At 41.3% G+C, this 23607-nt stretch overlaps 1 protein-coding gene across 1 annotated transcript in view; it reads right to left on the reverse strand.

Annotated features, from left to right (window-relative positions):
- The window catches only part of LOC126272864 (venom dipeptidyl peptidase 4-like), a 285445-nt gene that overhangs the window by 128805 nt on the left and 133033 nt on the right, over positions 1-23607 (reverse strand). The window contains exons 7-8 of the mRNA XM_049976083.1: positions 7145-7280; positions 1114-1334 (exon numbers count right to left, since the gene is read on the reverse strand). Coding sequence (XP_049832040.1) covers positions 1114-1334; positions 7145-7280 — 357 coding nt within the window. The remainder of the gene's footprint in view (positions 1-1113; positions 1335-7144; positions 7281-23607) is intronic.

Below are 23607 nucleotides of genomic sequence, written 5' to 3' on the forward strand. Positions count from 1 at the left end.
CACGACAACACAGAAAAGCACTATTTGAAGAGCAAAATAAGAAAACACATTAACATGGCACTGAAAATAATAACTAGTTAATTGCAAGCGCAGCTGCGAAATACTTCGTGCAAATCTACATGCATGCCACAACTGTTTTCCTGTACAACAATCAAAGACTGCAGCTACAAAGGAAATTCTCTCTATGATTACGCGCTAGCAATAAACAAAGGCTATACTAACTACACAAACTACAAGAAAAATCAGAAGATTCCAGTGAGTTATCCTCGGCTAAGGGTCGACATATGAAACGTCCCCTTAGAAAAATTTATCCAAGACTGGTCTATATGAAACGTCCCCTTAGAAAAATTATACACGACTGTGCTTAAACTGACACACAATAGTTTTTAGCGCAACGCAATCTGACTTTCAATAATCCCTACAAAAGAATGGCCCTGACTAACATTAACCTATACCTTTCACAAATCACTTACCTCACAAAAAATCTTCGTTACTCGAACTACTGCAATACAGCGAGCACCACTACTGCCAGCTAAATAAAAGATTCAAACTACGGAAGGCACTAACTACTGATAGGCACAGTTAGCAAATGAAAGATTTTAATAGAGAACAAACAATGTATTTACCTTAATAATCATAATATATGACATCAATTCTTACAAATTTCAAAACTTCGCCATCTCTCTCCCCACGTCCACCACTGCTGGCGGCTCACCTCCAACTGCGCAACGCTACGCGCTGTTAGCATCCAGCTGCCGCTGCCCAACACTACAATGGCAGACAACAATGCAAACCAGCCACAGACTGCACACGGCACAGCCAGTGATTTTTATACAGAGCGCTACGTGGCGGCGGCGTTACCAATAAAAAAACCTAAACAGCTTACTTACAATATAACTGCTACACTGACCTAAGTCATGGCGCTGAAGTGGTGTGTATGGGCCAGTCTGTTGAGTAATGTAACTTCTGAAAGGTACTGAAGGCGTTGCAGTTCAAAAGCAAGTGCAAACACTACACGGTGGAGACGTACAAGTTTTTTTATTTGGCCATACAAGCCAGTTTAGGTATCAGTTAAAGATATTACGGAGTTAATAGTATTCGCTAGGTACTTACACTGTGCCATTGGGGGCCCATCCGTATATCTTAGTGACTGTCAGCTCTCCTGATGTGATGGCTTTCGTGGAATTCCCCGTCACTTTGACCAAGTGAGGGAAACTGACGTCGTTGTCATGCGGCTGCCACAGGATCGTCACGTAAGTTGAAGTCTCCTTTCCTTTTTGGAAATACGCTGGATGTATGTCTACCCAGCCGTTCTTCTGCTCTATTTTTAAGACCTAGAACGTAATAATGTGGCATCAGCATCATACATCACGAAACGAGAAGTGCATCGATAATGGATGCAGAGTAAGCTACGATAAAGTAGGTTATTACATGTGATACTCATACAGCATATTCAAAGTATTCGTTAATACGATAGAAACATATACATTACTGGCCATTAAAATTGCTACATCAAGACGAAATGCAAATGATAAACGGGTATTCATTGGACAAATATATTATACTAGGACTGACACGTGATTACATTTGGGTGCATACATCCTGAGAAATCAGTACCCAGAACAACCACCTCTGGCCGTAATAACGGCCTCGATACCCCTGGGCATTGAATCAAACAGAGCTTGGATGGCGTGTACTGGTACAACTGCCCATGCAGCTTCAACAGGATAACACAGTTCATCAAGAGTAGTGACTGGCGTATTGTGACGAGCCAGTTGCTCGGGCACCATTGACCAGACGTTTTCAGTTGGTGAGACATCTGGAGAATGTGCTGGCCAGGACAGCAGTCGAACATTTTCTGTGTCCAGAAAGACTCGTACAGGACCTGCAACATGAGGTCGTGCATTATCCTGCTCAAATGTAGAATTTCGCAGGGATCGAATTAAGGGTAGAGCCACGGGTCGTAACACATCTGAAATGTAACGTCCACTGTTCAAAGTGCCGTCAAAGCGACCAAGAGGCGACCGAGACGTGTAACCAATGGCACCCCATACCATTACGCCGGGTGATACTACAGTACGGCGATGACGAATACACGTTTCCAATGTGCGTTCACCGCATTGCCATTCGTGCACCCAGGTTCGTCGTTGAGTACACCATCGCAGACGCTCCTGTCTGTGATGCAGCGTCAAGGGTAACCGCAGCCATGGCCTACGTACTGATAGTCCGTGCTGCTGCAAACGTCGTCGAACTGTTCGTGCAGATGGTTGTTGTCTTGCAAACGTCCCCATCTGGTGACTCAGGGATCGAGGCGTGCCTGCACGATCCGTTACAGTCAAGCGGATAAGAGCCTGTCATCTCGACTGCTAGTGATACGAAGCCATTGGGATCCAGCACGGCGTTCCGTATTACCCTCCTGAACCCTCCGATTTGATATTCTACTGACAGTCATTTTATCTCGACCAACGCGAGCAGCAATGTCGCGATGCGATAAACCGCAATCACGATAAACTACAATCCCGACCTTTATCAAAGTCGGAAACTTGGTGGTACGCATTTCACCTCCTTACACGAGGCATCACAGCAACGTTTCATCAGACAACGCCGAGTCAACTGCTGTTTGCATATGAGAAATCGGTTGGAAACTTTCCTCATGTCAGCGAGTTGTAGGTGTCGCCACTGGCGCCAACCTTGTGTGAATGCTCTGAAAAGCTAATCATTTCCATATGACAGCATCTTCTTCCTGTCGGTGAAAGTTCGCGTGTGTAGCACGTCATCTTCATTTTAATGGCCAGTAGTGTACTTCGTTCCTGTACAAACGCTCTTAATATTTCAAAATGTGTCGCAGGTCGTACTCGCCGATTATAAGGACTTCCCGATGGTGTTCGTTAAGCTCCCACACTGTCACCTAATGAATTATATATAATCCGCTTTGAGACTGGATTTAAGAGTTCCTAGCCAGAAGAACACGAATGTCATACTTATTGGAGATAAAGCTTCTGCTCTGGATTTACCCCAATAGTGTTCACAATTTATTCGGATATTATATGTCGTTAATTTGTTAGAAACAAATGAATCAATCTGTTAATCAGTCGATCTTGGTGGCGAGCCAAGCAACGTGCGTAAACGAAACCTTAGCTATAGATATGACGTTTCCATGGACTGTAGAAGGCAAGTAATACCAAATGGCAAGTAAATGAGAAATGTAGTAATTTTGACACAGTGCGACCAAATGTCACAAGAAGTGTTCCATATTTATGCCCTGTCCTTCTACAAAAGATTTACACTTAATTTGTTTGCCACTCGTTTGTCATTTTCTGCTGCAATTTGTTTTTGTTTTACAGTTGAGGATAAAGTTTAAAGAATGCACGAAACAATGCATCACAAATCGTTTTTACAGTAATTTGTTGAAACCTTTGTTACTGTATTGGTGGTTGTGCAGGAATATGTTTCCGACACACAGTGAATGGAAAATTCTTAGTAGTATTTATTCATTAGTTGCTGTGTTTATTAAACCCAGTGCCATCTGTGGTCTAAAACGGGTTGTATTGTACACATGTATTTGCAAAGCGTACGTCATAAAAGTTGTTTCATTATGTCAAATAAAGTACCTTAAAAATTCATATAAATAAAAATAAATTACCATATGTATGAGAAGTCATCAAGTGAGAATGGCTTGAACGATTTGGTTGAATTTTTGTTGTTACTTTCGTTATTGTTAGGACAAGGATTGTATGAAAGAAATTTTTTGGAAAAACCACCGAAAAAGTCGAAAATTAAATTCAGTTATGAGATTCCATCAATTGAGGCCGGCTTGATCGACTGGTTTAACAGTACCTTGAATGAAAAAGAAAATTAAAAAACAGTGCCTTCAGTTTCTCATTCCTGCTGTCACATGTTTTGTAAACAAACAAAAAAATCGGTTTGACAGTTTATATATGTCTATAATATACAAATAGATATGTAATACATAGGGTGCTTTTTTTCACCAAGTACGATGCCTAGGGATTTATCGATGAGAAGAAGCGGAACAAGAAAGGTCTAATGAACTTAAGATTGGAAATGCATGGTTTCCGTGCTGGAGACCATTTATTCAGTCATACTTTGTTACAGAGACTGCGGCCTAATGGCCGCTGTATCATGCAGCCACAGTTACAGTGTGAATGGTTTCCTCCTAGAGCAGGGCCGGCCAGAAATTCTGCACGCGTGCGGTGCTCCTGCACATGTCCAACTTCCGGGTCACAGCGTGCACGCCGCAGCCGTCAGCGTTCATGTAGTGCATGTTTCTACGCGCAGATGTCGCTCCTCTGTTACACAAAGTGCGTTATCGACACCTCGTATGTATATCACAACATGGGCTGTATCTGTAAGATCTGTTGCTTCATCGAGCGCAACAGAGAAAGCAACAACGTATTTAGCCTTATTTATTAGCTGCCTGTGCAGATCGCCGGCCATAGCACTGATACGTCTTGTCACTGTTTGTCTGGATAGACTGATTTCTTGAAACCTGCTAACGTTCGTGGGACACACAAGTTCTGCAGCATCAATCAGACACCCTTTCACAAACTCTCCTTCGGAAAAGGGTTTCCCAGATTGTGCAATTCTTAATGCGATTTTAAAACTTGCTCGCAGAGAAGATTTAATGTGGTTGTCATTCTGGAAAATTGAAAATAGTACATTGTACAGCGTACAGTAAAACAGACGTAAATGTAACACAAGAATATAAGAGTTCAAGAAGTATGAGTTACTTTGACGTACAGTAAAATCGAGTTGATGTGTTTCATCCATTTTCTTAAGGACATTTAATTTTGCTTGCCGATCTTCACTGTTGAGTACACTACACTCGTCTTTGTGATATGTATTGTAATGTCTTTCAATTGAAAACTTTCGCTGGCCGCCTATTTTTCGGCGGCACAGCAAACGCTGTGAGTTTTCACCAACGGCTACAAAAAAGAATTGCAGTTCCCAGTCATTTTTAAACGACTGAGAACATAGATCTCCCGTCCTTTGCTTTTTCACAGTACTTGCCATTTCTCAGTGCTTCTCTGTTAAGGTTGCGGTCACCAGGGGTAAACGAGACTGCATATGTTGCGCTCTTACTTGCACCACTTGGAAGTGAAGCCGCCGCCGTTCATTTAGGACACATGTCTAATAACAGATGTCGCTGTCGCACACGTGCGCACATGTGCAGCACTTCGCACGTCTGCACACTGTGCAGCGTTCTGCCGGCCCTGTCCTAGAGGTTGGGACTGTTCCTCATACGTCATGCCCTACCTCCATTTCCTGCCATAGTTATTGGTAATGTTGTGTCCGATTCACTTTTCTTGCTGACTCATCTTGAAGTGGATGTGATAGAGCGTTGTACACAATGGCTGGTTCCTCTTATTCCGCCTCAGTTACACTATGTCGGCGATTGTTGCGCTAACACCGTTTCCACGTAAGCGTACTCCATAATTACCACGCAAACATTGGGGTTACTCTCGTCTGGAATGAGACGTTCCTGGCGGGGGGGGATCCACTGGGGGCCGAACCGCACAACAACCCCGGGCTCGGTGTGGGGCGGCGGTGGGGTGAGTAGACTGTTGTAGCCTGTTGTGGGGTTGTGTACCACTGAGGGCTATGGCGGCTATGAAGCCTCTCCGTCGTTTCTAGGTCCCCAGTCCAATACATACATACATACATACGGAAAGGCAAATTGCAACGGGCGGCAGTCAGCAAGGTAGTATCAAGAGACCCATCCCGCCGAAAACAGCCGCACCTTTCAATTTTTGCGACAGTGTTTCGCCGTTTGTCTCAGATAGGGTTGTCTCAGGAAGTAGGAAATAATGAATAATTAGACGTTTTTTGTTCCGTATCCTCTCATCGATCAATCCTTAGAGTTTTACGCGGTGGAAAAAAATCACCCTTTATAGAGGGGAAATGTTGTTACCGAAAGTCTCGAAAAGTTCTTGACCGATTTACTACAAATTTTTACTCAATACTCTAACGAACGTTCGGACGGACATACGCTATAAATTTTTGTAAGATACATAATTTATACATATATATGAAATATACAAAGGGAGAAGCGTTGTTACCGCATATCTCTAAAAGTTCTTTACCGAATTACTTGCAATTTTTACGCGATTAACGAAAATTCTGACGGACTTAAGCTATATTTTTTTACATATTTTGTATTTGTTTTTTTTTTTCGTTTATCAATGTGTGTTTAATACATAAAGGTGAAATATTGTTACCAAAAAATCTGGAAAATCTTGACGGATTTACTTCAAATTTTTACACAATGCTCTACTGAAAATTCAGACGAAAATAGACATAGAAAGAGAGGGAGGAGCATGTGAACACAGAGAGAGAGAGAGAGAGAGAGAGAGAGAGAGAGAGAGAGAGAGAGAGACAGAGAGAGGAGGTTGTGCACAGAGAGGTGGGGGGAGAAGAAGTTACACAGAGCAAGTGAATATTCAGACAGAGGCGGATATAGAGAGATAAGAATGGGATGGGCAGAGAGGGAGGGAGGAGATTAGACACAGAGAGGTGGGTAAGGAGGAGTTGTACAGAGAGAGGGGGGTTGAGAGGATGAGCAGAGAGAGCGGGGAGGGGGGGATGTAATTTAGGATGTATATGCAATTCCCATATACACTCAGCAAATGCAAAGCATTGCTGGGTTTGCCAGTTGAAAATATTAAGACCTGACAAGAACACAAGCAAATTCGTACGTTTTGAATAACAGTGATGCAATTAGCAGTGAAACAACGCAACCCTGTAAACAGCACGCTTGGTGCTGGCAGAGTCAAGTTCTAACGCAACTCCCCAGTTCTGACTCATGTGCGTACAGACGAGTGAATCAGTTTGGAATCATTTTGTACCATTGTCTTAGAGAATGGAGCTACGTGTCTAGGGTTTTAGGACTGGCATTTCTGTTACTAACCGAAATGTGCATATATGTCGGTGTTACCAAACGTTATTGAAAGATTAATGGAAAGATGGGTATTAGCAGTGCATTTGTTGGTTAATTGTGGACTGTTTGTAGAAAAATCAAATTTCAGATTCTGTATAGATATTCCCCCCTCAGCTGTCTGTTCACGCAGCCCAAATACTACGGAACAAACGGTTAGTATAAAACCATATTCAGGAAGAAGTACTTTACCTTTTCCCCAGCAATTTGCTTCACGTCATTTGAAATGTGGTAGATCACATCTTGCCTGACGTTTGCAGTGCGATTCATCCACCAAGCCATTACGGTGTTGTCGTCAACCCACGCCATTGAATCAAGGTAGTGATCTCTGTAATAAAAAGTTGTTTCTCTCTGTTATACAACCGCTTAAATAGAAAAATTATAAGTATGTAACTTGAGAGATAGTTGGAAAATTATATACTTTAGTTTGAAGTATGTAGTCTTCTTTCTACTATTATGAGAAAGGAATTAATTCCTCTGGCATCTTTTAAGGTATAAACTTGTCTCAACACACACTATTATGTACTTTTAAATCTAATATGTATGATGTTTCCCTGATTCCGCAGTCGTCAATATTTCTAGTCCTTGTTGTAGTCTAGCGACTGACTAGCTCCAGCATAAATAACTGGGGTGAGAGACATGGAAAGGTGATGGAATGGGAAAGAAATAGGAAAGAGACTTCCCAGTTGCCTTGTCCGACAGAATAGACAACATTCATATCTATAATTCTATGGGTGCAACAGCTGTTTTGGAAAATGTTTCAACGTAGATACACAACCAGTGTCCGATCTACGAGAGTCGGAAACTACGAATAGAGCGTTAATGGGCTGGGGGGTCGTGATGCGGCGAGAGGGAAGTTGGGAATTTGAGCTTGTCGGAAAGCGTGTCCGGATGTCCGAGGCGGTTAATGCAACTATTCTGCAGAAGCGAAGCAACTGGGTTTGAATCCCGGTCCCGTGCGAATTTTGAACTCTCACCGTTGCATTGCCGCAAGGCCCTATGCGGCTGGAAGTAATTATTTCCTTCCCATTTACCATCACGTTTCCTTTCCATTCCTTTCATCCCAATTATTCGTGTATGTGTCCTAGCTGCTTCATCTGGAGTGGCGTCAGTTCTGTCGGGCCGGCCGTAGTGGCTGAACGGTTCTATGCGCTACAGTCTGGAATCGCGCGACCGCTGCGGTCGCAGGCTCGAATCCTGCCTCGGGCATGGATGTGTGTGATGTCCTTAGGTTAGTTAGGTTTAAGTAGTTCTAAGTTCTAGGGGACTGATGACCTCAGAAGTTAAGTCCCATAGTGCTCAGAGCCATTTGAACAATTTGTTCTGTCGGGCATGTCTGGCGAAACAGACACCACTCATATCTATAGCTGCAGCAGGCTCTACTCTGGAACACACTCTACAGTGCCAAATTCTACAGACATTCAACCTACTGTAAGTAGCATACTCTTGTAATTACCTCCATTTGTTCTTCTGTAAAAAAAAGTCATTTCTCGCTTGTTGCATAATAATTAATATGTATTACTTATAATATTCTAAGTATACAGGAGAGAACGCATAGATGGAAAGAGTAAATTGAAGGCCTGTACGAGGGGAAATATTTGGCTAATGTGATAGAAGATGAAACAGGAATCTATATAGAACAAAGAGGGGATCCACTATTACAATCAGAATTTAAAAGAGCTTTGAAAGACTTAAGATCAAATAAGGCAGAAGGGATAGATAACGTTTTACCACAATTAGTAAGATCATTGGAGGAAGTGTCAACGAAATGACTATTCACGTTGGAGGGTATGAGTCTAGCGATATACGATCTCACTTTCGGAAGAATATCATCCACACAATTCCTAAAACTGCAATAGAAGACAAGTGCGACAATTATCGCACAATCAGCTTAACAGCTCATGCATTCAATTTGCTGGCAAGAATAATTTAGTGAACTAGAGAAAAGAAAATTGAGTTTGTGTTAGATGATGATCTGTTTGACATTAGGAACGGGAATGGCAGTTGTCACCTTGCGATTGATAGTGGAAGCAAGACTAAGTAAAAATCAAGGCCCATTCATAGGACATGTCGACATGGAAAAAGTATTCGGTAATTTGAAATGGTGCAAGATGTTCAAAATTCTAAGGAAAATAGGGGTCAGCTGTAAGGATAGACAGATAATATACAACTTGTACAAGATCCAAGCGGAAATGATAAGAATAGAACACCAAGGACGAAGTACTCGGATTAAAAAGGACCTAAGACAGGGATGTAGTCTTGCACCCACACTGTTCAATCTGTACATTGAAGAAGCAATGATGGCAATAACAGAAAGTTCAGGAATGGAATTAAAATTCTAGGTAAAAGGATATCAATGATAAGATTCACTAATGACATTGCTACCCTGAGTGAAAGTGAAGAAAAATTATATGATCTGCTGAATGGAATGGTGTAATGAGTACAGAATATGGACTGAGAGTAAATAGAAGAAAGACGAAATTAATGAGAAGTAGCAGAAATGAGAACAATGAGAAACTTAACATCAGAATTTACGGTCAGTAGATGAAGTTAAGAGGTCACTAAGTAGATGAAGTTAACGAATTATGCTACCTAGGCAGCCAAATAACCAATGACGGACGGAGCAAAGAGGACATCAAAAGCAGAATAGCAATGGAAAAAAGAGCGTTCCTGTCCAAAAGAATTCTACTACTAGAAAAACGATGCCTTAATTAGAAGAAAAATTTCTGAGAATGTGCGTTTGGAGCACAGCATTGTGTGGTAGTGAAGCAAGGACAGTGATAAAACAGGAACAGAAGAGAATCGAAGCATTTGAGATGCGATGCTACAGAAGAATTTTGAAAACTAAGTGGACTGAGAAGAAAATAAATGAGGAGGTTCTGCACAGAATCGGAGAGGAAAGGAATATGCGGAAAACACTGATACGATGAAGGTACCGGATACTGGGACATCTGTTAAGATACCAGCGAATAACTTCCATGGTACTAGATGGGGCTGTAAAGGGTAAAAACTCGAGAGGGAGACAGAGATTGGAATATATATAGGAAGTAATTGAGAACATAGGTTGCAATTGCAACTCTCAGATGAAGACATTGGCTCTGGAAAGGAATTCGTGGAGGGCCGCATCAAACCAGACAGAATGATGACTAAAAAAATTGTATTCGTTTTTAATCGATATTATACATGCCTGTACTTTATACCCTTAACTTATTACAAAAATAACTTTTACTATATGAGGGTGTTGGAGTGTAAAATCAGCCGCTTGAAAATGCATAAATTTCCTTGTATCTAAATTTGTACAACTTCTGTAGCTTTTAACAGAGTTTCCACCTTGCTGAGAAACTGCTACTTGCACTAATTATGTAGGAATTTCTTGTGTGCCCATTTCAATGTTTCTTTTAGTGCATAACAAGATTCTGCGGAGTTGTGCAGACTTCCTAAACCCAGTAACCCCCCCCCCCCCCCCAACCACCACCCCCACCCTGCTGCTGCATGTTGCTCGGAGCTGAAGGCAAATCTGTATTCGTGCGAGGAAGTGCATTCCATGTTACACAAATGCTGCCTATAGAAGCCGAAGCGTTCACTCATACGTGTTCTTTCAAGCGGTACACTTCACAGCTCTCGCTACGTGATGACAAATCCATTTCGAGACAAAGAAAACAGATTATGGCAGCTTCGTGTAAACAACACGTGACTGTTTTAATTGATGAATGTAAGCTGAAACTGTGTCTTTTTCACACCAGAAGTAAAGATATCACAAAAGACACAAAATGTGTTACAGCACTAAAAGAAATATGTTCTATGTTAAAGACTAGCCTGCAGACAACAGTGAAGCAGTGGAATACCTCAGTAGTTTGGCACCTGGTGCAGTGTTTTACATTGTGCCTCCTGCTGTCCCCTCCACAACCCCGACTAAACCTACAAGGTGAAGCGAAATTAGCGCCCTCGACCTTAACAACACGACACCTCGCTTGCCAGCGATAAAAAAATCTCTCTCCCAAATTTTTTTTTGGCAAGTATATCCGGCAGAAAAAGGACTTTAAAGAGTGACAATCTGGCAACCCTGTAACTATATATGTGGTAACTCTCTGTCAGTACATATTGGATGTACCGTGCAGTTGGTACAGGGTATAACGTTTTGGGTTAGCATGCAGGAGGTCGTGGGTTAGATCCTGGGTTGAGGCATACGTTTTTTATTTGGTAAATATAGTCCATGTGGTAGGGTATATGGCATCATAATCGTCAACAGCGACTGCAGCGGGTCCTCCAGAAAACATTTGCACTTACACGCTACAATCGTAGAAATGGAAGATCGGTCAGCTTTGGGAGAAGCCCTTTCCACATCGTGGGCTTGAATTTATTCGCACCACATTATCTACTTTATGCGAAACCTGTTTCCCTTGTACCTTCCTCCAACGGTCTCATAGATTAGTACCAACTATTATACCTGCCTCGTTCAGGCCTACATTTCGTTAAGGCCTTACGTTACCAGTAGGGCTAACAATGTGCTTTGCGAATAACGTCCAAACTCGGTTACTATTTGTATGTATTATCACCATGGTCCCACTAATTATGCCTTTCAGCACTGAGTTTGGTAACCGCATGCTGTTTAGTACGTATCTCAATACATTATTATTATTATTATTATTTCTTTCCTTTCTCAGACGTTATGTCTTGCTAAAAATGGAAAGTGACGCGGACCTTGATCAAGCGTGACTTCGTTTTAACTGTATGGTATATGTTACATTGCATTTAGGAACTTTAGGGTAATTGAACATGTATCAATAATTATAGATTTCAGTAGTTGTATATATACGTTTGGATGCAGCTGTTTTGCGTTGATGTACTGGTGGATATTGTGTGGTATAACTCCTGTAGTTGATAGTATAATTGGTATGATGTCAACTTTAACCTGATGCCACATGTCCTTGACTTCCTGAGCCAGTTGGATGTATTTTTCAATTTTTTCTCCTGTTTTCTTCTGTATACTTGTTGTATTGATTATGGATATTTCGATTAGTTGTGTTAATTTCTTCTTTTTGTTGGTGAGTATGATGTCAGGTTTGTTATGTGGTGTTGTTTTATCTGTTATAATGGTTCTGTTCCAGTATAATTTGTATTCATCATTCTCAAGTACATTTTGTGGTGCATAATTGTATGTGGCAACGTGTTGTTTTATTAGTTTATGTTGTATGGCAAGTTGTAGATGAATTATTTTTGCTACATTGTCATGTCTTCTGGTGTATTATCTATTTGCTAGTATTGTACATCCGCTTGTGTTGTGATCTACTGTTTTTATTTGTTGTTTGTAAAGTCTGCATTTATCTGTTGTGGAATTGGGGTCTTTAATAATATGCTTGCTGTAATATCTGGTGTTTATTGTTTGATCCTGTATTGCAATCATGATTCCTTCCGTCTCACTGTATATATTGCCTTTCCTTAACCATGTATTGGATGCGTCTTGATCGATGTGTGGCTGTGTTAGATGATACGGGTGCTTGCCATGCAGTGTTTTCTTTTTCCAATTTACTTTCTTCGTATCTGTTGATGTTACGTTATCTAAAGGGTTGTAGAAATGGTTATGGGATTGCAATGGTGTAGCCGATGTATTTATATGAGTGATTGCTTTGTGTATTTTGCTAGTTTCTGCTCGTCCTATAAATAAATTTCTTAAATCGTCTACCTGTCCATAATGTAGGTTTTTTATGTCGATAAATCCCCTTCTTCCTTCCTTTCTGCTTAATGTGAATCTTTATGTTGCTGGATGTATGTGATGTATTCTATATTTGTGGCACTGTGATCGTGTAAGTGTATTGAGTGCTTCTAGGTCTGCGTTACTCAATTTCACTACTCGAAATGAGTAGTTCAATATTGGTATAGCGTAAGTATTTATAGCTTTTCTCTTGTTTCTTGCTGTCAATTCTGTTTTCAGTATTTTTGTTAGTCTTTGTCTATATTTTTCTTTTAGTTCTTCTCTAATATTTTTATTATCTATTCCTATTTTCTGTCTGTAACCTAGATATTTATAGGCATCTGTTTTTTTCATCATTTCTAAGCAGTCGCTGTGGTTATCCAATATGTAATCTTCTTGTTTAGTGTGTTTTCCCTTGACTATGCTATTTTCCTTACATTTGTCTTTTCCAAAAGCCATATTTATATCATTGCTGAATACTTCTGTTATCTTTAGTAATTGGTTGAGTTGTTGATTTGTTGCTGCCAGTAGTTTTAGATCATCCATGTATAGCAAATGTGTTACTTGGTGTGGGTATGTTCCAGTAATATTATATCCATAATTTGTATTATTTAGCATGTTGGATAGTGGGTTCAGAGCAAGGCAGAACCAGAAAGGACTTAATGAGTCTCCTTGGTATATTCCACGCTTAATCTGTATTGGCTGTGATGTGATATTATTTGAATTTGTTTGGATATTAAGTGTGGTTTCCCAATTTTTCATTATTATGTTTAGGCACTGTATTAATTTAGAATCTACTTTGTATATTTCCAATATCTGTAGTAATCATGAGTGGGGTACACTATCAAAAGCTTTTCGGTAATCAATGTATGCGTAGTGTAGCGACCTTTGTTTAGTTTTGGCTTGATATGTCACCTCTGCATCTATTATCAGTTGCTCTTTACACCCTCGTGCTCCTTTGCAGCAGCCTTTTTGTTCTTCATTTATAATTTTGTTCTGTGTTGTATGTGTCATTAATTTCTGTGTAATGACTGAAGTTAATATTTTGCATATTGTTGGTAGGCATGTTATGGGGCGATATTTTGCTGGGTTTGCTGTGTTATTATTATTGTTATTATTATTATTATTATTATTATCATTCTATCGCTAAGATGTGGAAACATCACGTCTATTACCGTCAGGGAAACAGTGTAATTCGAAACCGAACATTTCACGGTTAGCGGTGTCGGGATGAATCACGCAGAACGATATCTGTCAGAAGGATAATGTGCATTAGATGGGACAGCGCGCAGGACTGACGGTGAGTTTATACTGTATGCTCTGTCCACCAACAGGGACTAGAAGTGAGCGGAGTAACGTTCCCGTGACAGACTCCAATGTACATGCGTACACGTATCGAATTTTCTCATTGTAAATCTCTAAATCAGTGTGGCAGACATATGGCATAGAAAAACGATGTATATGTGGATATGCTTCTTGTCCTTGGTGCATGTGATAACCGGTCTGGCGTTGCCGCTCGTGAATTTGCTGCTAGATATCCTCGTCGACGCCATCCAGAAAAAATGTGTTTTGTCATCTGGAGCTGCGCCTTCAGGAGTCAGGTTGTCTCCTTCCACCATCGCGTGACAGAGTTCGTCCACGGACTCGCTGTACCCTAGCTTTTAAGGAAGCTATTCTGGTTGTACACCAAGAACCTCAGTGAAGTACACGTAGCGTAGCAAGGCAGCTGCATGTCTTGCAAAGTATCATCGTTAACATGCTGTACGAGCATGGACTACACCCCTATCATTATGCTTTCAGGCAACACCTGCATACTGCACATCGCCATCAGAAAATTGCAATTCTGTGAATGATTCCAATAACAACAGGAAGCCAACGATGACTTCGTGAAAACCGTAATTTGGTCAGATGAACCAGCTTTCACTCGTAAGGGTGTCTTCAATATGAACAATGTCCACCACTGGTGTGAGGTTAACCCGCACATCACCCACGACCGTGGATACCGAGTTCGCTTTGGTATCAAAGTCTAGGCCGAGATCTTGGGCGACAGGTGGCTGGGCCCTACATATTGTATGACTGGTTGACTGCACGAAGGTATTATGCATTCCTCTCGAACTATCTGCCTGATGCGCTGGAAGATTTTTCACTACATGTTTGGCAGAGGATATGGTGCACCTCCACACTCTGGAATTAATGTGCGGCAGTATTTGGACAGAACATTTCCAGGGAAATGGCTCGGATGTGGAGGTCCAGTTGCATCACCGCTTTCACCTGACCTAAATCCCTTGGATTTCTTCCTGTGTGGACACCTGAAGGAGTACATGTAGTCTACTCAGCCGAAGAATGTGGAAGAGTTGGTAGGGCATGTCCATGCTGCTCTCGTTACTGTGCATGCACCTTTGGTCGAAGGGACCAGAGCTGTATGATCCGGTGAGCTGCACAATGTGTGGCCTCGGGGGAGGTCGCTTTGGGTTTCTGTTGTTCTGAGGACAACATATTCTGTTGGGAAGATCATGCGGTCGTTAATATGTACATTATTATTATCAATAGTTGCTAATGTCTGAGCCCTCAATTACGTGCAGTATAAATGACAAATAGATGTTGTGTTATTGTACTGTGCTGTCACCTTTAGCATTTCGAAACTAATATTGTTTTTGTAGTTATTCTGTTCTATGACAGGTCATTTGTTTCAACTGTCTATTTCTTATTTGCCTAACCACGTATTTCTTATGTTCAGCGGTACAAAATGTTGTAAATTTAGGATAGTGTGACTTAAGAAATGGTGTATATTACAAAATAAAATGTCAGAATGAATTTAGCAAATAAAAAAAATGCGCCCCAACCCAGGATCGAACCCTCGACCTGCTACACGCTAACCAAAACCTCACAGTACAACCATTACGTGCTGACAGAGATAGTTACAATACATGTAGTTACAGTGTTGCCAGACTGTCACTCCTTAACGCCCTTTTTCTGCCGGATGTACTCACCGGACGAAATTTTGTGAGAGACATTTTTTTATCGCTGGCATGTGAGGAGTCGCGCTGTGAATCCCGAGTGCGCGACTTTCGCTTCACCATATACAGTAACGTAAGCAAAACGCAATGTTTTTATGAATGGAGATAAATAAGTAATACTCATTTTTGTAAGTAACATAGTTTGACTGGTTATTAATGGAGCAACACAAATAACAACTATCATCTTAGTGATAGATGACTTCAAAGTGTGGCTCAGAATCTCTTCATTCTAACTTTTTTGCTGCAAATCTTGAAACTGTGTAATCAAAATTGGTACCTTTAGCTACACTATTTTCGACTGACTAAGGTACCCAACTAGAGGCTCGTAGTGGACCTAAGATATTTCTTAAACAGTTTGAGTTTTGAAAAACTCCTCTCACACACACAGATCTAAGACAAATCTTAACGCCAAAATGAGATTGGGAGCAGATTCAGAAAATTCGTATTCAACTACGAAATGTAAGAATCTTAATGGTGAGCAATTTAAGAGATTCTCTTTTTGGAACTTCGACTGCTTGCCATTACATCATTTGATCAAAAATGTCCGGACACCCCCCCAATACATACGTTTTGGTGCATTGTGCTGCCACCTACTGCCCGATACTCCATATCAGCGACCTCAGTAGTAATGACATCGTGAGAGGGCGGAATGGGGCATTCCGCGGAACGGAGTTCGAACGTAGTGATTGGGTGTCACTTGTGTGATAAATATGTACGTGAGATTTCCACTCTTCTAAACATCCCTAGCACCACTATTTCCGATGTGATAGTGAAGTGGAAACGAGAAGGAACACGTACCATAAAAGCGTATAGGCCGACATCGACTGCAAGAGACCGTCGACAGTTGAGGAGAGTCGTAATGTGTAATAGGCAGACATCTATCCAGACCATCACACAGGAATTGCAAACTGCATCAGGATCCACTGAAAGTACTATGACAGTTAGGAAGGAGGTGAACAAACCTGGATTTCATGGTCGAGTGGCTGCTCAAAAGCCACACATCAGATCGGTAAATGCCAAAAGACGCCTCGCTTGGTGTAAGGAACGTGAACGTTGGACTAATGAACAGTGGAAAAACGTTGTGTGGAGTGACGAATCACGGTACACAAAGTGGCCATCCGCTGGCTGTGTGTGGGCATGGAGAAAGCCCGGTGAACGTCATCTGCCGGTGTGTCTCGTGGCAACTGCAAAATTCGGAGGCGGTGGTGTTAAACGGTGTGGTCGTGTCTTTTATGGAGGGGGCGTGCACCCCTTGTTGTTTTGCGTCGCACTATCACAACACAGGCCTAAATTTATGCTTTAAGCATCTTCTTGCTTCCCACCGTCGAAGAGTAATTCGGGGATAGTGACTGCATCTTTCAACACGAACGAGCGCATGTTCATAAATGCACGGCCTGTGGCGGAGTGGTTACACGACAATAACATCCCCGTAATGGACTGGCCTGCACAGAGTCCTGCAAGGATGTCATCTGGAAATCTCATTTTAATTGTCAACTAAACTTTTTTCAATCGTGGGAAGTTTCTGTTCTGAGGTTTTAAGTAGATTTCTGGGCTGTGTAACAGCAAAAACATCTGCTATCGTTCCATGGTTTTGTAGCGTGTACCGGTTTCTTCTGAAAACCTGTCGATGCGCTCTTAACATTGACCTTCTCAGTTCCTGGCACAAAATCAACGCCTCGTCTGTAGCCTTCTCTCCAGGCATTATTTTCTTCTTCTTCATATTTCTATGTTTCCATAGGAATGCCCCATCTTGTCACATGTATCCTCTATACATCGAAGTCCTTCATCAGGAAGATAATTTCTCTTGTCTTAACACTTCTCGTCTTAGTAATGCAAATTCCGAACTTGTAAATACTTTCGAACATGGCTGACTTCTTCTAAGACACGAAAAAACACAAAAGTGAGAAATGAAATAATGCAGACAACAGGGTTGACCAGTTCTTCTGATTTCTATGCTTTTCGAAGAATCAGACAGTTCTTCAGTGTACATGAATGTCTGTGGGTAGAAGTTGAGTAAAACACGTGCATACTTTATAAGATTACAAAAAAAGGGACACATAATGGAACTGTTATGTAATCCGCACAGACTGAATGGTTTGCACTGGGTACAAGCATGCCTTAGGATTACGTTCACGTATCTTGGTTGAACTACACCCATCGTAGAAGCATTGTCGTATCCTTGTCCTCGCCACATTGTTATATCCAGACCATCTTGTTGAATAACTTCTTTTATGCTAACGACTTTCTTCCCAGTTTGCTGTACATAACATAGAAATAACTTTTTTTATTATTTTTGTGTGTGTGTGTGCATGTGACGAATGATTCACTGATTTGATCTATGAGCGAATTGTCTGGCATGCTGTCAAAGATGATACAAAACTACATAGAATTTTTTATATCATTTAAAAACATTTTTTAAAAAATTTCTCGCATATGTGAGATACATTAATTTTGTGTAATGAGGGATAAATAACTTTTATATATTTTGCCCGACTATTTCTGAGTGGACTGTTTTAGTCTGATCAGATGTGCCATTGGTACAGCCTCATACTTAGATAACACTTTGACCAGCTGCAGAAAAATTCCTTTTTTTCTGCCAGAATATGCTCTCAAAGTGCCCACGGAATGGAAGATTTAGTGCAGCTAGCGATCTTTTTATGTTCTATTGGAAATAGGACTTCTTCGTAAAGTTCCGTATTTTTCAAAACAAGATTGATCTTTCACTGAGGTGTCATGGTTGTAAACTTTCAGACTAAGATTCCATCAAGCTTGAAAACTAGTAACAAATTGAGATGTATTGTTGAAACTTTTTTCTGTGCTTAAGATCCTACAGGAAAAATAGTATAAACTGTAGTATAACATCCACGTGTTCAGGACTTTCTCACCGTTTGGGTGATTGACACAGAAGCAATCAGACGTCGCTGTCAATAGCTCATTTTGTCTTATCCTTATCGCCTTATCTGTTAGCAGCCAATTGCTCCATCTTTGTTTTGAAATGCTTCACTCGCTATTTTAATGAAGTCAAATCTTAGATGTTCTGGAACATTGCTCCTACTTTCAGTGGTTTCTTCTTCATTCCCACCCTCTTCATCTGGTGCACTGTCCTATCTTCGTTTACATTATAATTATTTACAAGACCTTATACCTCTTCTTTGAGCTCTTCAGTTTCTTCCTGAATGCCCTCTCTAAATGATTCTTGCCTTTTCGTATTTCTGTCAGATTTAATCTAGGACTGAGATAATTTTACGATATCTTCTTCCATATCATTTTGTCCACGTGCATCTTCTGAACTTGGTGCTAATATAGATAGTTTAACAAAGATCAGCATTGAGCTGACGAAAGACTGGACTTCCAAAACTATGGACCTCCATCTTTTCTATCCTTGGGCGACGTCATTTCATGTTTTTATAAAATTTTTTTAATTATATTTTAGCAAAAAATATATTTTATCTAAAAATTCATTTATTTTAGTCGATAAGAACAACTATTCATTGATAAAACCGAAACATTTATTCAAAAATATTAATTCGTAAAATGTAAACAGCATTTACGTATCAACACTTAGTGACACTGAAATTATTACGTGCAAAATAAAAGCAAACAGTGTCGCTTTGTAGCGATAAAGTACTTTAGTTCTTTAAGTCTTCTCTGCATACAACGTTGGTAAACTTTTAACACATGCTTCCTGACAACTAGCACACTATTGTAGTGTACCGACTATATATGAGCATATTAGTGTGAACCTGAGCGATGTATTGCACCACCGCTGAAAACGGGTGAGTCGGGATGTCGTCACTGTAATACCTGAGCAAGGCTGAAGCAATGTAGCGAGGGAGGTAAGCTTGCTGAAACAGCGAACTGAGCTGTACCGCATTGACCAGCGCAGCAAGCGGCAAGGTAAATTTCCACACCAACGTTGGCAGCGGTGTTTTAGGATATGTGACCAGTGATGGCGCATATGTAGAACGAGTGTGAAGCAGCCGACTGCATGTGCTGAACATTTTTGTAATGAGGAAATTCTTAGTCTTGCAGGTCTACCAGGAATAAGAGGCTGTGCTGGTTGATGTCGTCACAAGGGACCTGTCAGTAGCTATCGTTTGAGGCCAATCTGGCCAATAGCTCTACACACTAGGACCCTCCCTGGGGAACTTACAAGGGGACCCTGCCTACTCGTTATCACCGATTGTATAGTGTATACAGGACTTGGCCAAAAACCAAAGTGACGGAAGTGACTTTATGTCACCTCGTTGTCTCTGTAGAGCTGTACCATGGAGAAGATGTCGTTTGGTGGCTACTGTCCTATTTCTATAACACAAACTGCACGTGCAGATTAACCGCATTCTTTATTCACAAGAATGGAAAGTTTACATAACTCAGGATATTCGTTGTGGTATCAGCTCTTCTGTATAGTCCACGTTAGCCTCACTGCTAGTGGAGTACAAAGTCCACTATGTTGACAATTATGGTTGTTATGTGCTACCTGTCTCTGAGTTACCAGCGGAGCTTTTTTTCATGCAAATTTGTGCTGAAGTCTTATGGGACCAAGCTGCTGACGTCGTCAGTCCCTAAGCTTACGCACTACTTAATCAAACTTAAACTAACTTACGCTAAGGACAACACACCCACCCATACCCGAGGGAGAACTCCAACCTCCGACGGGGGGAGCTGTGCAGACTGTGACAAGGTGCCTTGGACCACACAGCCATCTTGCATGGCGATACGGCGGAGCTACCTGCTGCTGCGATTCCCTCTGGGCTGCGACTGTGACAGAGTCGAACTAATTGCCCCTCTGGTCCGCGGCAGCTATCTAAATACTGGCGGCCAAGAGGGCGTTGGTGGCGTGTTTCCTGCGAGTCTGTTTTTGGCCTTTCAAAAAAATGGTTCAAATGGCTCTGAGCACTATCTATGGTCATCTATGGTCATCAGTCCCCTAGAACGTAGAATTACTTAAACCTAACTAACCTAAGGACAGCACACAACACCTAGCCATCACGAGGCAGAGAAAATTCCTGACCCCGCTTGGAACCGAACCCGGGAACCCGGGTGTGGAAGACGAGAACGCTACCACACGACCACAAGATGCGGGCTTTTGACCTTTGTCAATCTTCACATAACCACTATACCACATGATGTGCTGGTGCCAGCTTACGCCAGCACAAGTGGGAGCTCCAGTTGGCCAAAGGTTTCGAAAATAACAGCACTTTGTCGTGAGCCGGGTGACGCATGACTCGTCTACATTAACTTACTTTCGAGGTAGCGGTTGGAGCAGTGGAAAGAGTACAGAATGGTAAATCAGAGGTTGTGGGTTTGAGGCCTTTTGCAGAAGATTTTTTATTTTCAACATTTACCTTACTTACACTATAAATAAACTGAAATAATCTTGCATGTATTTAATAATATTAATTAATAATTTATTAATATTTTCGCAAAAGACAAACAAGAAACGCAAAGGAAAATTTGGGACTATAAATAAATTTCTAGGAAGGAAGTGTAAAATATACATGAGAACTTCATAAATGAAATTTGGTGCTTCAATTACACTCTAAAACAAAAAAAGATGCACCACAAGGAAACTTTCCGAATGGGACAGAAGTCAGCAGATTTGATGTATATGGCAAGCAAATAATTACACTTAAAAAAAAAAGTAGATATTTTTTTTTCAAAGTAAAGTGCTTCACAAGTTGAGCTAGTCAATAACTCTTTGGTCCATCGCTGACAGACAGTTATTTGGCTTGGGGTTGATTGATAAAGGTGTTGAATGGTCTTCTGTGGGATATCATTCCACATTCTTTCTAATAGGCGCGTTGGATCGTCAAAATCCTTAGCTGGTTGGAGGGTCCTGTCCGCAATGCTCCAAACGTTCTCAATTGAGGAGACATCCGGCGACCTCGCTGGCCAAGGTAGGATACGGCAAGCACGAAGACAAGCAGTAGAAACTCTTGCTGAAATGTAAGCCCTGGACGGCTTGCCATGAAGGGCAATAAAACTGGATGTAAAATATCGTCCACATATCTCGGTGCTCTATGGGTGCCACAGTTGATAACCAAAGGCGTCGTGCCATGAAAAGAAATGGCTTCCTAGACCATCACTGCTGATTGTTGGGCTCAATGGCAGGCAACAGTCAGGTTGGTGTCCAGCGTCTGTCTGGAGCATCTCCAGACACGTCTGCTGCCTGAAACCTCATTGACTGGAGAGGAAGGTCTTCAGTGATGAGTCCCGCTTCGAAATGAGCCTCGATGACCTGCGAAGACGTGTTTGGAGACGCTCCAAACAGCGATAGGTATCAACCTGATTGTCACCCACCTTACAGCCCGACAGCTAGGAGTGAGGGTGTGGGATGGCGCTTCTTTTCATAACAGGATCCTTTATTTGTCATCTGTGGTACATGTACAGCACAACGGTATGTCGACGATATTCTACGCCTCGTTTACTTTCCATTCCTGGCAATCCATCCTGGGATTACATTTCAGGAAGATAATTTCCACCCATACATTTCGAGAGTTGTTACTGCTTGTCTTCGCACATGTCAAACCGTACCTTGGCCAGCAAGGTGAGAATATTTGGATCATTATGGTCAGGACCCTCCAACCAGCTCAGGACTTTGACGATTCAACGCGCCAATTGGGCACAGTTTGGCAGAATCAGTGCCAAGCCGTACAACAGCTCGCATAAGGACCAGAGGTGAACCAGCGCGTTATTGACTTGATCAATTTGTGAAACTCCTTCTCTTGAATAAATGATCCAATTTTTATGCAATTGTACTCATTTATTTGCTCCCACATTAAATCAACTTTACTGATTTCCGTCCAATTGAGATACTTCCGCCGGCCAGGGTGGAGCGGTTCTAGGCGCTACAGTCTGGAACCGCGCTACCGCAACGCTAGCAGGTTCGAATCCTGCCTCGGGCATAGATGTGTGTGATGTTCTTAGGTTAGTTAGGTTTAAGCAGTTCTTACTTCTAGGGGTAGGGGACTGATTACCTCAGATGATAAGTCCCATAGTGCTCAGAGCCATTTGAACCATCAGAGCTATTTGATCCATTGTTTTCGGATACTTCCCTTGTGGTGCGTCGTTGTTTTTCTTTTCTTTTTTTTTTGTCTTAGACTTTATTATACAGTTGATGATTTACAAGTACTGGGGTGATATTTATCGCAAAAACAGGGTAAGCAGTAATTTTCTCGGCATCTTGTACACATTATAAACACCACAATATTAATATGGATAGTTGTTTTAAAGATTTCGTACAAAACAAATTTGGTTTACATTAAAAAAGGTTTCTCTCTCATTGCACAGTCTGACAGTAAACCACACGTAACGCATCATTTTGCCGTTATTGGTGAAGATAACCTGTGATGTTCAATGAAATATATTTTGTTGCAATCTTCTCGGGATGCGATTTCTTTTTCTCATTCAGCGAGACAAATTTTCAATCTTTTTGATCAAATTCTTAGGCTGACGATAAAAGTAGATTACAGGTTTTGAACAGCGGTGTGTTTTTGGTGGCTCCTTTAATCGTTCTTCATCTTGAAAAATCGCATCATGGAATTGTGGACTTGTTCATTCTCCACTCGAGTCAGTTAACAGAAGAAATTTGTTCTCTTTCACACAAGGTTTTATCATATCAGCTAAAATATATTGAGCATTATTTCGTTTTATTTGCAATGTGAGTAACTCAGAAGTAGCAAATAAAATTCTCCCCTCTATAGACTCGATTTCACGACCTTCGAATTACCGTTCTGCACTCTTTTCACTGCGCTACCCGCAGCCTGGTAACTGAGGTAACGTAAATGGCTTATGTTCACACGACCCGCTCCAAAAATGCTGTTACTTCTAAACCCTTGGCCATCTGAAGCTCCCACTTCTATGACTTTTATTTCTGGCCAAGTTCCTCAGATGTTCAGCATTTCACAGGCAAGTTCTCTACCATCTGAGCTATCCGTGCATAA

This window comes from Schistocerca gregaria, chromosome 5, assembly GCF_023897955.1.
Source record: "Schistocerca gregaria isolate iqSchGreg1 chromosome 5, iqSchGreg1.2, whole genome shotgun sequence".
In the NCBI taxonomy this organism is placed as follows: Eukaryota; Metazoa; Arthropoda; class Insecta; order Orthoptera; family Acrididae; genus Schistocerca; species Schistocerca gregaria.